General features: G+C 43.1%; 1 protein-coding gene across 1 annotated transcript in view; it reads left to right on the top strand.

The window, feature by feature from the left end:
* The window catches only part of mrc1a (mannose receptor, C type 1a), a 202,376-nt gene that overhangs the window by 162,345 nt on the left and 24,722 nt on the right, over positions 1-15,309 (top strand). The window contains exons 20-22 of the mRNA XM_041184946.1: positions 6,169-6,311; positions 11,109-11,223; positions 14,811-14,974. Of these exons, the coding sequence (XP_041040880.1) occupies positions 6,169-6,311; positions 11,109-11,223; positions 14,811-14,974 (422 nt within the window). The remainder of the gene's footprint in view (positions 1-6,168; positions 6,312-11,108; positions 11,224-14,810; positions 14,975-15,309) is intronic.

The raw sequence follows: 15,309 nt of genomic DNA, 5'->3' as shown, positions 1-15,309 counted from the left end.
TATAAATGAAGAATAACCCCCCTATTTTTGTATTCAATTCCCCTCGCAATAAATGATAACGTTCTATTAGCTTTCCTAGTTACTTGCTGTACTTGCATATTAGCCTTTTGTGATTCATGCTCTAGGACACCCAGATTCCTCTACACCTCAGAGCTCTGCAATCTCTCACCATTTAGATAATATGTTTCTCTTTTATTTTTCCTGCCAAATTGGACAATTTCACATTTTCCTGCATTAAACTCCATCTGCCAGATCTTTGCCCACTCACGTAACCGATCTACATCTGTTTGTAACCTCCTTATGTCCTCTTTACAATTAACTTTCCGACTATCTTGGGAAGTGGGCCCTTTGGCATAGCACCCAGAGAGCATGGACCAGCAGTATTGCATTAAAGGGGTGGACTGGGCAAAGTGGGGATGGGTGCGTAAGAAAACAGTAATTAAGGGGAAGAGGATGATCAAAGAAGGCCTTTATTAGTTGTGGCATAGAATATAAGAACTGGGAGGTTATGCTGGAACTGTATACAATGCTATTTAGGCTTTGGCTAGAGTACTGTATGCAGTTCTGGACACCGGACTAAAGGGAAGATGTGATTGCACTTCAGAGGAGATTTAGGAGAATGTTGCCCAGCCTGAAGAATTTTAGTTATGATGAGAGATTGGATAGAAACATGGAAAATAGGAGCAGGAGTAGGCCATTCGGCCCTTCAAGCCTGCTCCCACTTTCTCCCCATTTCCTTTGATCCCTTTCACCCCAAGAGATATATCTAACTCCTTCTTGAAAACATACAATGTTTTGGACTCAGATACTTCCTGTGGTAGCGAATTCCACAGGCTCACCACTCTCTGAGTGAAGAAATTTCTCCTCATCTCAGTCCTAAATGGTCTACCCCGTATCCTCAGACTGTGACCCCTGGCTCTGGACTCCCCGACCATCGGGAATATCCTTCCTGCATCTAGTCTGTCTAGGCCTGCTAGAATTTTATAGGGTTCTATGAGATCCCCCCTCATTTTTCTGAACTCCAGCGAATATAATCCTAACTGACCCAATTTCTCCTCATATGTCAGTCCCGCCATCCCAGGAATCAGTCTGGTAAACCTTTGCTGCACTCCCTTGATAGCAAGAACATCCTTCCTCAGATAAGGAGACCAAAACTGCACACAATATTCCAGGTGTGGTCTCACCAAGGCCCTGTATAATTGCAGCAAGACATCCCTGCTCCTGTACTTGAATCCTCTCGCTATGAAGGCCAACATACCATTAGCCTTCTTTACCACCTGCTGCACCTGCATGCTTAACTTCAGCAACTGGTGTACAAGGATACCCAAGTCTCATTGCATATTCCCCTCTCTCAATTTATAGCCATTCAAATAATAACCTGCCTTCCTGTTTTTACTACCCAAGTGGATAATCTCACATTTATCCACATTATACTGCATCTGCCATGCATTTGCCCACTCACTCAGCTTGTCCAAATTGCACTGAAGCATCTCTGCCTCCTCCTCACAGCTCATCTTCGTACTCAGCTTTGTGTCATCTGCAAATTTGGAGATATTACATTTAGTTCCCTCATCTAAATCATTAATATATATTGTGAATAGCTGAGGTCCCAGCACCGATTCCTGCGGTACCCCATTGGTCACTGCCAACCATTTGGAAAAAGACCCATTTATTCCTACTCTTTGTTTCCTGTATGCAAACCAGCTTTCTATCCATCTCAATATACTACCCGCAATCCCATGCGCTTTAATTTTACACGCTAATATCTTATGTGGGACTTTGTTGAAAGCCTTTTGAAACTCCAAATAAGCCACACCTACTGGCTCCCTATCATCAACTGTACTAGTTACAGCCTCGAAAAATTCCAGTAGATTTGTCAAGCATGATTCCCCTTTCGTAAATCCATGCTGACTCTGTCTGATTCTGCCACTGTTTTCCAAGGGCTCGGCTATTAAATCTTTTATAATGGACTGTAGAATTTTCCCCACTACCGATGTCAGGCCGATTGGTCTATATTCCCTGTTTTCTCTCTACCTCCCTTTTTAAATAGTGGGGTTACATTAGCTACCCTCCAATCTGTAGGAACTGTTCCAGAGTCTATAGAATCTCAGGAGATATCCACTATTTCTAGGGCCACTTCCTTAAGTACTCTGGGATGTAGATTATCAGGCCCTGGGGATTTTTCGGCCTTCAACCCCATCAATTTCCCCAACACCATTTCCCTACTAATACTGATTTCTTTCAGTTCCTCCCTCTCACTAAATGCTGTGTTCCCCAACATATCTGGTATGTTATTTGTGTCCTCCTTTGTGAAGACAGAACCAAAGTATGTATTTAGTTGGTCAGCCATTTTTTTGTTCCCCATTATAAATTCCCCTGTTTCTGACTGTAAGGGACCTACATTTGTCTTCACCAATCTTTTTCTCTTCATATACCTATAGAAACTTTTATAGTCAGTTTTTATGTTCCCCGCAAGCTTACACTTGTACTCTATTTTCCCCTTCTTAAGCAATCCCCTGGTCCTCCTTTGCTGAATTCTAAACTGCTCCCAATCCTCAGGTCTGTTGTTTTTTTATTGCCAATTTGTATGCCTCTTCCTTGTATCTAATACTATCTCTAATTTCCCTTGTAAGCCATGGTTTGACCACCTTTCCTGTTTTACTTTTGCGCCATTCAGGAATAAACAATTGTTGCAGTTCACCCATGCACTCTTTGAATGTTTGCCATTGCCTATCCACCATCATCCCTTTAAGTAACGTTTCCTAATCCATCATAGCCAACTTGCACCTCATACCAGCAGAGTTTCCTTTATTGAGATTCCGGATCCTAGTCTCAGAATCAACTACGTCGCTCTCCATCTTGATGAAGAATTCTATCATATTATGGTCGCTCATCCTCAAGGGGCCTCACACAACTAGATTGCCAATTATTCCTTTCTCATTACACAATACCCAGTCTGGGATGGCCTGTTATCTAGCTGGTTCCTCAATGTATTGGTCCAGAAAACCATCCCATATCCACTCCAGGAATTCCTCCTCTATGGTATTGTTACTAATTTGATTTTCCCAATCCAAATGCATATTAAAGTCACCCATAATTTCAGATGTTCCTTTATTGCATGCATCTCTAATTTCCTGTTTAATGCCATTCCCAACATCACCATTACAGTTTTGGGGGTCTATGTACAATCCCCACTAATGTTTTTTGCCCCTTAGTGTTTCTCAGCTCTACCCATACACATTCTACATCATCGGAGCCAATATCTTTCCTCGCTATTGCATTAATTTCCTCTTTAACCAGCAATGCAACTCCACTGCCTTTTTCTTTTTATCTGTCCTTCCTAAATACTGAATACCCCTGGATGTTCAGTTCCCATATCTGGACACCCTGCAGCAATGTCTCCATAATCCTGACTATATCTTATTTATTTACATTTATTTACGGAGTTAATTCATCTACTTTATTGCAAATGCTCCTCACATTAAGGCACAAAGCCTTAAGGCTTGTCTTTTTAACATTAATTGTCCCATTCCCACTATTTTTCATTGAGGCTCTGTTTGATTATTGCCATTGATTTCTCTGCCTATCGCTTTTCTTATTCCCCTTTCTGTCTTTTGTTCTTATCCTTGAATCCCCCTCCTCTGACTCCTTGCATAGGTTCCCATCCCCCCTGCCATTTTAGTTTAAACCCTTCCCAACCACACTAGCAAATGTTCCCCCTAGGATATCAGTCCCAGTCCTGCCCAGGTGTAACCCGTCCAGTTTGTACTGGTCCCACCTCCCCCAGAACCAGTCCCAATGTCCCAGGAATCTGAAACCCTCCCCCTCACACCATCTCCTAAGCCACGTATTCATCCATTATATCCTGCTATTTCTACTCTGACTAGCACGTGGCACTGGTGGTAATCCTGAGATCACTACCTTTGAGGCCCTACTCTTGAAATTACTTCCTAACTCCCTATATTCTGCTTTTAGGACCTCATCCCTTTTTTTACCTATGTCCTTTGCACCAATATGCACCATGACCACCCTCCACCTTCAGAATGTCCTGTAGTCGCTCTGAGACATACTTGACCCTAGCACCACAAAGGCAACATACATCCTGGAGTCTCATTTGCGGCCACAGAAATGCCTGTCTATTCCCCTTACAATTGAATACCCTACAACTATTGCATTCCCACACTTTTTACTCCTCCGAGCCAACCGTGGTGCAACTAATTTGGTGGTTGCTGCTTTCCCCTGAGAGGCCATTCCCCTCAACATATTCAAAGCGGTATGTCTGTTTTGCAGGGAAATAGCCACAGGAGATTCCTGCAGTGCTTACCTAGTCCTCTTGCTCTGCCTGGTGGTCACCCATTTCCTTCCTGCCTATGGACTCTTAGCCTGCAGTGTGACGACCTCTCTATACGTGCTATTCAGGATACTCTGCACCTCGCGGATGCTCCACAGTGTCCCCAGCCGCCACTCCAGCTCCGAAACCCAGGCTTCCAGGAGCTGCAGCTGGAGACACTTCCTGCACACATGCTGTCCCCGGGCACTGGAAATGTTCCCGGCTTCCCACATAGAGCAGGAAGAGCACAACACTTCTTTGAGCTCTCTTGCCATGGCTTACCCCTTTAAATTAAATTAAACCTTTTGTAAGATACTTAATATCAAATAATATCAATTACTCAATATCAAATAGCTGAGGTTGTTTTCTTTGGAACAGAGGACGTTGAGAGGAGATCTACTTAAAGATTATAAAAGTATGAGGTGTCTAGGTGGAGTGGATATCCTTGTTATCCTTGTTGAGGGGTCCATAACATGGGGTCATAGTTTTAGGGCGAGAGGTTAGAGGGGATTCGAAGAGATGGTGGTGTGTGGTGAAGGTCTGGAACTCACTGTCTGATTTGTTGATAGAGGTAGAAGGCCTCATAACATTTAATAAGAACTTGATATGCAATGGAAGCCATGACATATAAGGCTCTGGACCAAGAGCTGGTAAGTGGAATTAGGCTGGATGGGTACTTGTTGCCCAGATGGGCCAAATGGCCTCCTTCCATGCAGTAAATTTCTATGATTCTATGATTCAAAGATTGCCAGAGGATTCTCAACAAGGAGCAAAGTGAGGATTGAAAGTCATCCTGAAGACAAATATGAGCTTTGTAAATAGAGATACTGAGTATAAAAGCAGGAAAATTATGCTGAACAGTTATAAGTTCTGGCTAGGTCACAAGTAGGGAAATGTGTTCAATCCTGATCACCATACTTTAAGAACATATGAAACATAAGAAATAGGAGCAGGAGTAGACCATATAGACCCCTGAGCCTGCTCTGCCATTCAGTACAATTATGGGCTTAACTCCACTTTCTTGCCCACTTCCCATATCCCTTGATTCCCCGAGAGATCAAAATCTGCCCATCTCAGCTTTAAACATAAGAATATAAAGAAGGTGAGGGTCCTTAAGAGGGTGCAGAGGAGATTTGTCACAGAGTTTCCAGGGATGAGGGACTCTAAGGTTAGGTTTGAGAAGCGGAGGTTGTTCTCTTTAGATTGTAGAGGTAGATTGAGAGGAGATTTGATACTGGTTTACAAGATTACAACAGCCTTAGGTAAATAGAGAAAGATAAACTGCTTCCATTAGCTGATGGCACAAGGACTAGGGGACACAGATTTAAGGTTTTGGGCAAGAACTGCAACCGGGTTGGAAACTTTTTTTAAACACAGCAAGTGGTAAAGACCTGGAACTTACTGTCGACAAGCATGTTAGGTGTGGAGATGATCGATGATTTCAAAAAGAAATTGGATAGGTACTTGAGGGAAATAAACCTGCAGGCTGCAGGGATAGAGCAGAGGATTGGGATTGACTAGATTGCTCTACAGACAGCAGGCATGGACTTAATGGGCTGAATGGCCTACTTCTGTGCTGTAATGGTTCTATGACTCTATGAAAGGAGATATATAAATGAAAGCGCAAGCGTATGACTTGTGACCCATCGAATCTTTTAACAAAAAACAATTGGTATATGGCCTTCATGACCATGTGTGGGTGTGTAATTTACATATATATTAACATACTTCACTTTAGTATGCCAGTTACTGAGTTAAATCTAAAATGCAAATTTGTTGATGAAAGTATACTTTGATCTTTGGAATAATTTGTATCGTTATTTTTTTCATTTTCCAAGGATTCTGGAATGACATTAACTGCGGTCATCCATTCCCTTTTATATGTGAAAGAACTAACAGTTCAATTAATACAACATATGCTCCTACTGAAGCACCAGGTCCAGGAGGATGTACTCAAGACTGGATCCCATTTGGATCAAAGGTATTTGTTTTGGAATCTGTAAAGATTTAAAAAGTCATTCAGTATATTGCTGTCGTAATAGTGTAAGCTGCATTTACTATAACAGCTTGAGAAGGTGGATCGCCACCACCTTGAGAAAACAAGCAGGGATAGGCATTAAATCCCGGCCTTGCTGGTGAAGCCCATATCCCAAGTGTCAATGAAAAGTACAAAGTAGTAAAGCTACAGAAATACAGGTGTTGAGGAAGGAATGGAAGGAGTGCCTGCTAAGTCTTCAGTGCAGTTTTCAAGTACTTGGATTCTCTGAGACTCCATTTACAGAGATCATGCGGATTGTGAGATTTAATGTGTTAGTCTATGTACCAGGTCACATCTGGATGTCCCTATGATTTGAAGATAAATGAGAGGGAAAAGCAAGTTATGCTGCTGGCCAGTTCCCCATGTTTGTCAGGTGAGTTCTGTCCTCAGCATTTCCAGCAGACATGGACGGCTAGATTTTCCAGTGGGCTTCAGGACCCTGACATTGGGACCAAATGGGCCTCCTGAGCCCCTACTTATTGGGAGCCAGACCAGCAGAGGAATCTTCCTGGTGGGCAGCTTCTTGTTTGACCACTTCTGGGCTTGCTGATTAAGGATGGCAGGCAGGCCAGATTCCTGGTCAGCCATGTGATGGAAAGAAATTGGAGCCTCTACTGTCACTAATCATGGCTCCAGGTATACAAAATGTGTAAGTTACTATCGCAAATCAGACTCTTTGGGGCCTGGTTGGCTCAGTTGGCTGGATGGTCGATTTGGAGTAGATTGGTGCTAACAACGCAGTGTTCAATGCCTGTTCCAACCTGAGTCGATACAGAACTTGCCTCCTTACCCTACCCATGGTGGAGGTTATGGCAGTGTGGGTTGGATCTGCCTTTGGGCAAAGAACTCAAGAAGAGGAATGATGTGTTAGTTTAATTAGGGTGGTGTCACATGCAATCCCAAGCAGTTTATGCAAAAAAGGAGCTTTACGATAATTTAGGATGTCATTCTATTTCATATGCGCAGCATGGTACAGCCAATTATACTATGAGAAACTTCCTAGTCACACCGGGACCTTGATTAATCTGTTTTTGAGGCACTTAAAAAGGAAGAGCCATTATGGGCAATACCTTCACAGCGGGTTCCACATTTCCAGCACTCTCCGGGTGGGGAAGTTTCTCCTGAATATTTCACTAGATTTATTAATGGCTGTTTTATGTTTATGTCCCCTAGATTTGAAGTATGAGTGGAAGGAGATGTACCTGACATGCAAATGTTGGTTAAATGCCCTACTAGTAAAGATCCAGTGGAGCAGTCAGTATTTTACTAATACTAAAACCCTTCAAATTAAAATTGAAATTCTGTTTTAAAGTCCATATTCAGAGAGAAAGGGTTGTTGTTTTCTATATTGAGGCATCTCGACAAAATGCATACCTCACTCTATTTAACTGCATACTATTCATTCATCTATTTTATGCAAATAAAATCACAATGATTCAAAACCTGTGTTTTGAGTTGATAGAGTGGTTTTGTTTAATCTGTCATTCAGAGAAAGGAAGACAAATTATATGGTAGCACTGGGTAAATTCCAGTCATCAGTCATACAGAGTCAAGGTTCTTTTTTATGCAAACCTTGAATTTACCTAGACCTATTATTTACCTAGACATTTTGCCAGGAAAAGTTACCCTCCAGTTTGTAGGAGAGGAAGGAGCTGCTTATGTGACACCAAACCTGAGCAATTCTCTACAATAATGATGCAATAAGAATGCAACAATATTCTTGATCAAAAACAAAAACAGAATTACCTGGAAAAACTCAGCAGGTCTGGCAACATCGGCGGAGAAGAAAAAAGTTGACATTTCGAGTCCTCATGACCCTTCAACCGAACTGAGTAAAAATAGGAGAGGGGTGAAATATAAGCTGGTTTAAGGTGGGTGGGGGGTGGGGGGGGAGAGAAGTGGGGGTGGGGTGTGGTTGTAGGGACAAGCAAGCAGTGATAGGAGCAGATAACCAAAAGATGTCACAGACAAAAGAACAAAGAGGTGTTGAAGGTGGTAATATTATCTAAACGAATGTGCTAATTAAGAATTGATGGCAGGACACACAAGGTACAGCCTTGGGGGTGGGGTGGAAAGACTAACAGGGCATAAAAGGTATAGATTTAAAAATAATGGAAATAGGTGGGCAAAGAAAAATGTATATGAATTATTGGAAAAAACAAAAGGAAGGTGAAGAAACGGAAAGGGGGTGGGGATGGAGGAGGGAGTTCAAGATCTGAAGTTGTTGAATTCAATATTCAGTCCGGAAGGCTGTAAAGTGCCTAGTCGGAAGATGAGGTGCTGTTCCTCCAGTTTGCGTTGGGCTTCACTGGAACAATGCAGCAAGCCAAGGACAGACATGTGGGCAAAAGAGCAGGGTGGAGTGTTAAAATGGCAAGCGACAGGGAGGTTTGGGTCTTTCTTGCGGACAGACCGCATGTGTTCTGCAAAGCGGTCGCCCAGTTTGCATTTGGTCTCTCCAATGTAGAGGAGACCGCATTGGGAGCAATGAATGCAGTAGACTAAATTGGGGGAAATGCAAGTGAAAGGCCCTTGGACGGTGAGGAGAGAGGAAGTGAAGGGGCAGGTATTGCATCTTTTGCGTTTGCATGGGGAGGTGCCGTAGGTGGGGGTTGAGGAGTAGGGATTGATGGAGAAGTGGACCAGGATGTCCCGGAGGGAACGATCCCTACGGAATGCCGCCGGAGGGGTGAAGGGAAGATGTGTTTGATGGTGGCATCGTGCTGGAGTTGGCGGAAATGGCGGAGGATGATCCTTTGAATGTGGAGGCTGGTGGTGTGATAAATGAGGACAAGGGGACCCTATCATATCTCTGGGAGGGAGGAGAAGGCATGAGGGCGGATGTGTGGGAGATGGGCTGGACACGGTTGAGGGCCCTGTCAACGATATTCTTGATCAGTCTGTTGACACTTAGGAGATATATTTGCATTGTGTTCTCATTGTCTTGGTATTTATTCAGGAAAATCAGAGGACAATAACAATGCACTTTTGAGTACAGCCTTGTAACCCTTAAATTGGTGGCTTTAGAGAAATTCCAGTCTTGCTGGGCCAGTCAGGTATTTTGCCTAACACAATGTGATGCTGAAACAAGCACAAAGCTTGTGGTAATAGAGCTATTCCAATGGCTTTAGTTTTATAACTTTAATTGTAACCCAACATGACAAAAATAAAATGTAAAACAAATTAAATGGTTCAATCAATAATTCCTTAGGAGTGTAACTCTGTGGCTGTCTTCTACTGTCGACTCCACATTCATCAGGAAAAGCAAACCTTAATACATGCATGTTTACATGGAATCCAACTATTGGTTAAAGCAATTATTAGCAAAGATTCAAAACTAAAACCTTTCAAATTAAAAATTAGTTTCATCCCCAAGTTGGATTGCACTTGACAGTACAGCTGATATGAAGCTAATGTGTTGAGAGAGGATCTTCTTGAGTTGTTATCACATCATAATGCGTCCTCAGGTTATTGACTTCAATCCCAGCTATAATATAGGTACAATGTCTCAAATCCAACTGTCCAAAAATGCAAATTGTCTGAAAACTGGACATTTTTATAATGTGCAATGCGTCAATTTTAATTGAGCAAAATATAAAAACCACTAACCTGGACAAGTCAGCTGGGTGCTGCACTGGTATGGTGTGGCTCCTGACTAGTTATCCGCTTCACTACTTTGCACATTGGTCTATTCCAGTGCTCTAAGCAACCCTTGACCCCACCTGACCAGGCTCGACCTGAACAGCCCACGGCCCAATTCACCAAACCTGAAATCCGGCAAGATCCAAAATCCGGCACCTTGGTCCTGAGGTTATCAGTTTTGCGACACTGTAGGTGTACAATTTTTTTTGTTGCAGCAATATAAAAATTAAATTGCACTGATAAATTGCAGTGTAACTGATAAAAATAGAATGAAAGTAGAGAAAATCCATGAACATAAATGAGAATGATATAGAATATTCCATTTCTACAATCAATTTTCTAATCTTTGATGTGCAGTCAATTTTTCTATAAGAGCAGCTTCAGGGTGTATGTTTCTATCTTTTTGAAAAATATGATTTTTGAATCATATTGAATATGATTCAATATGAATTGTATTCTATATTCTATTCTATTGCACCCTATCAAGAATAACTTCTCCAAATTGAATATTTGGAGAGGTTATGCTTGATAGGGTGCAATAGAAAACTTGTTGCCTGATGACTAATCTCTGTAGCATCATTACCCATCATTTAATTTTCTCTATTGAAACTTACTTGGCTTCCTGTTTCATAAATGCCACTATAGTCAGTGTTACTCTTAACTGTTCTCTCCTGTTTCTCCTAACCTCTAAATATACTATCCTATACATCCCTCTGCCTTGTTGCATTGTCAGGACTCATTGTGACTCAGATACATTCTTCTCCAGGAATTTAAAACAATGGAGCTCAGTGACACTAATCCACAGTCTTTTAAAAAAAAAAACCCCAAGCTTGACATCACTTCATCTTTGGTTTTTAGATTTTCCTCAATTGCTTTCCAGCTCTCTGCATCTCACACCAAGGGTTTGGCCCTTCAGCTAAGATCCTCAATATTTTTTTTAAAAAGTAGGGTTTGCCAGAAACCACAATAATGAGCTGCTGGGAGCAGTGCAAAGCTTCAGGATGATTATCATACTATGTGATGTTGCCAAACAATTTTAAAATATTACTTTGTGTTACACAGATTGATGATTTGACAGATTTTAATATTCTTTCTTAGTGTTTCATGTTTTATGGTAAAAAGGAAGCAGAGCAATTGTCTTGGAAAAATGCAAGAGATCGTTGCATAAGCGAAGGAGGAAACCTAGCATCAGTTCAAAATGCTAAAGAACAAGGTATGTATTTAGAGTCATAGGGCTGGATTTTACAATTTTTGTTGTGTTCGACCTCAGCCCCCAGTTCCCCTGACTAAAAACTCGGAGAGAGGGGCCTGACCACAATCCTCGATGCCTGCCCTGTAGCAATTTAACACTAGGAGCAGGTTTAGTTGCTCTAAGGCAATATTTCTACCCCCTTCTCAGGAGGAAGTCCCACCTCAGAGATCTGCTGGCTAATCTGATTGGCCGACAGCTCCGCAATCCTTGTAGTGCCACCATTATACAAAGTTAGGACTACAAGCATTTCCACTATACCGAGAGGCTCAGGGTCAGGGGTCTCAGTGAGGGGAGAGAGGTTCAAGAAGCTGGGGGGAGGTTTCAAGGGTGAGATGATCTTAGGGGGGGTGGCCGCCCAAAGGACGGGTCCCCAGCCCTCCTGTCCAACACCAGCCCATGCAGCTAAATGTGCCATGCTTCTGGCAAGGTACAGGTCCCCCCACCCCATCTACTTCAGGTAAAATACTAGTGGCCCCGGGATGAGGCCCTTAACTAGCCATTCATTGGTCACTTAAGGGTCTCAATAGGCTCAAGGGCAGGTGGACCGCCTCATGGCTCCACCATATCCTGTAAAATTTCAGAAAGGTTGGGGGCAGGTGGGTAGCCGGTGGGTATGCTGCCCGCTGGCTTTTACATGCTCCCCCAGCCTTCAAATCCACTGGCAGGGCAGTGTTAAATCCAGCCGATAGAGCCAATCGCAGCACAGAAGTAGACCATTCAACCGATCGAGTCTATGCTGGCTCTCTCTGGAGCAATCCAGTCAGTCTCATTCTCTTGCTCTATGTCCACAGCCCTACGAGTTTATTTCCTTCAAGTGTCCGCCTAACTTATTTCTGGAATTATTGATTGTTTCTGCATCCACCACTCTCAAGAGCAATGGGTACCAGGCCAATACCGCTGACCGTGTAAAGAAGGTCTTCCTGGCATTCCCCCTTAGTTTTAGAAACAAGATTAGGTTGGAAAAGCTTGGGTTGATTTTCTTGGAGTGAAGGAGATTGAGGAGAGGAGTGGGACTGTGGATTTCTCAGTGGGGACCAGCATGGACTCAATGAGCCGAATGGCCTCTTTCTGTGCTGTAAATGCCTTTATAACTGCATGACCTTTACCCATCCCTGATGTTACACTAACTGGCTTCTAGTTTTTCTTGAATTGGTTCATGGGATGTGGGCATCACTGGCTATACTGGCAGTTATTACCCATCCCTAATTGTCCTTGAGAAGGGAACTGCTGCGGTCCATGTGGTGTAAGAACAGCCACAGTGCTATGATAGAGGGAGTTCCAAGATTTTGACCCCGTGACAGTAAAGGAACAGCGATATATTTCCAATCCAGGAAAGATGTGTGGTTTGGAGAGGAACTTACAGGTAGTGGTGTTCTCATGGGCCTCCAAATCGGCGCCCCTCATCAGGCACTCCCTGTGTGGGCAGGGTGTGTTCTCTCAGCCAAGAATGCACTCTTTCACACATGTGCGCGAAAGAGCACACTGATCTCTCTGAGGCTGCCTTAGGGAGATTGGTGCCAAATTCAAAAATGTTAAAAGTAGAAAAATAAAATTTCCCTGACATGTCCCCTCATGTGACACTGTCATATGAGTTGGGACATGTCCATCACATTTATTAAATTTTTAAAAACTTACATGAAACCTCATCCTGCCCGTGATTGAGGTTTCATGCTTTCTCTGAAGCCTGCAAGGGCTCCCGGCCTGCTCGCCAACCTTAAGGTTGGACGGGCAGGTCTTTTAACTACCGCAATTACTTTTTAAATGGTCTCAATTGGCCATTGACAGGTCGGCGGTCGCACAGCTGATTCGTCTGCGCCCCCGTCGACCTGAAAATTGAAATGACGTGGGGTGACGTTGGGAGTTCTGCCACGTCGGCATGTGGGTCCCATCCCTTGCACGCCGACCAGGAAATCCAGCCCCATGTATCTGCTACCTTTGTATTTCTAGATAGTAGAGGTCATGGGTTTGGAAGGTGCTGTCGAAGGAGCTTTGGTGAATTCCTGCAGTGTATCTTGTAGATGGTACACACTGCTGACAATGTGCATCGGTGTGGAGGGAGTGAATGTTTGTGGATGGGATGCCAATCAAGCCGGTTGCTTTGCCCTGGATGATATCAAGCTTCTTGTGTTGTTGGAGCTGCACTTATCCAGGCAAGTGGAGAGTGTTCCATCACACTCCTGACTTGTGCCTTGTAGATGGTGGACAGGCTTCGAGGAGTCAGGGGGTGAGTTACTTTCCACAGAATTCCCAGCTTCTAACCTGCTCTTGTAAACACAGTATTTATATGGCTATTCCAGTTCAGTTTCTTGTCAATGGCAACCTGCAGGATGTTGATAATGGGGAAGTCAGCGATGCTAATGCCATTGAATACCAAAGGGTGATGGTCAGATTCTCTCTTGTTGGAGATGGTCATTTTCTAGTGTTTGATGGCATGAATGTTAGTTACCACTTATCAGCAAGTTACTGCTTATCAGCCAAAGCCTGAATATTTTGCAGGTCTTACTGCTTATGAACACAGACTGCTTCAGTATCTGAGGTGTCATGAATGTTGTTGAACATTGTGCAATGACCTTCAAACTTCTGAACTTATGATGGAGGGACGGTTTTTGATAAAGCAGCTGAAGATATTTGGGCCTAGGACACTACCCTGAAGAACTTCTGAGGAACAGTTAAGACTATCCCTATATCAATGCTTAAAAAACCGTGCCAGATTTGCCACTCTTCAATCCTCTGGCACCTGCCCCATATCTGAGGAAGATTACAAATTATCATTGTTACAAATACCCGCTATTTCCACTACCACTTCCTTTAGCAACCTGGGCTACAAGCCATCTGGACCAAGTGACTTATCCACTTTAATCATAGCCAGTCTTTGTAGTACCTGAAACTGAACTGAGCCAGCCAGATAAATACTGTGGCTACAAGAGCAAGTCAGAGACTAGGAATCCTGTGGACAGCAACTCACCTCCTGACTCCCCAAAGCCTATTCACTATCTACAAGGCACAAGTCAGGAGTGTGATGGAATACTCTCCACTTGCCAGGATAAGTGCAGCTCCTACAACACACAAGGGGCAGAATATTCTGCCCACTGGGCGGGTGGGCGGGCCTGACCCAATCTCAGGCGGGCGGGGAGCTGATCCCTGCTGGAGACGCGGGCCCTGCAGCCATTTTAAGTGGTTGGGCCAATTAAGGCCCACCCATTATGATGCCCAGCAGGAAGCACGGGTGATGGGGGAAGAGGTGTGGGATTCCCCAAAAGCGAGAGTGCGCTTTCACGCATGCACACGGAAGAGCGCACATCTCCCTGAGGCTAAGTGCTTTCAATTCATTTTTTTGAAAATTAGTAGAATTATTATACGTACGCAAGGGATAATTTTATTTCTAACAGTAAATCCGGAATTAACTCATTCTTCCATTTTTAAAAAATTGCTGTGGAGTACTTTGTGGCATTTTTCTATGTTAAAAGCATTATATAATTGCAAATATTGGTTGTTTCAGTGCTGAACGTCCACAGTCTCAAATTATTCAAATTTGTTTTCCTTTGCAGCATTTATTAACATGAAGCTGGAAGGTTTTCCTGTAAATGTTTGGATTGGGTTGAATGATATTAATAAAGAGAGTAAATATCTCTGGACTGAAGGAAGGGGAGTAAACTATACTAACTGGGCCAAGGGTTTTCCGACAGGGCAAAGATACAGCTACGATGATCCAGTAAGTGCCAACCACAACTCACATTTCCTAAACAATGGAGTTGCCTCTATTTTAGTAATAAATTTATTGGTCTTCATGAATTCTCCAGCCTTTCATGGGAAGCCGATGAGTAACCCCATTAGGGCTACAGAAAGCAGCTGCAGACAACATTTGTACCTTTAGTAGATATTTTTAAAAACAAAATGTAACTTATATTAATATTATTAGCCAGTTAAATTTTAACTATAGAGGGTATGAATTCCCTTGGGAGGTCCTTTAGGTTTGAATCTGGGGTGGGATAATTGGACTTCCTACTAGTTGCCCCATGATCATTTGCATGGATCAGATGGATGTTC

This window comes from Carcharodon carcharias, chromosome 3, assembly GCF_017639515.1.
Source record: "Carcharodon carcharias isolate sCarCar2 chromosome 3, sCarCar2.pri, whole genome shotgun sequence".
NCBI classification, from domain to species: domain Eukaryota; kingdom Metazoa; phylum Chordata; class Chondrichthyes; order Lamniformes; family Lamnidae; genus Carcharodon; species Carcharodon carcharias.
The sequence above is the reverse complement of the archived record's forward strand: the minus strand, read 5'-3'. Positions and strand labels throughout refer to the sequence as shown.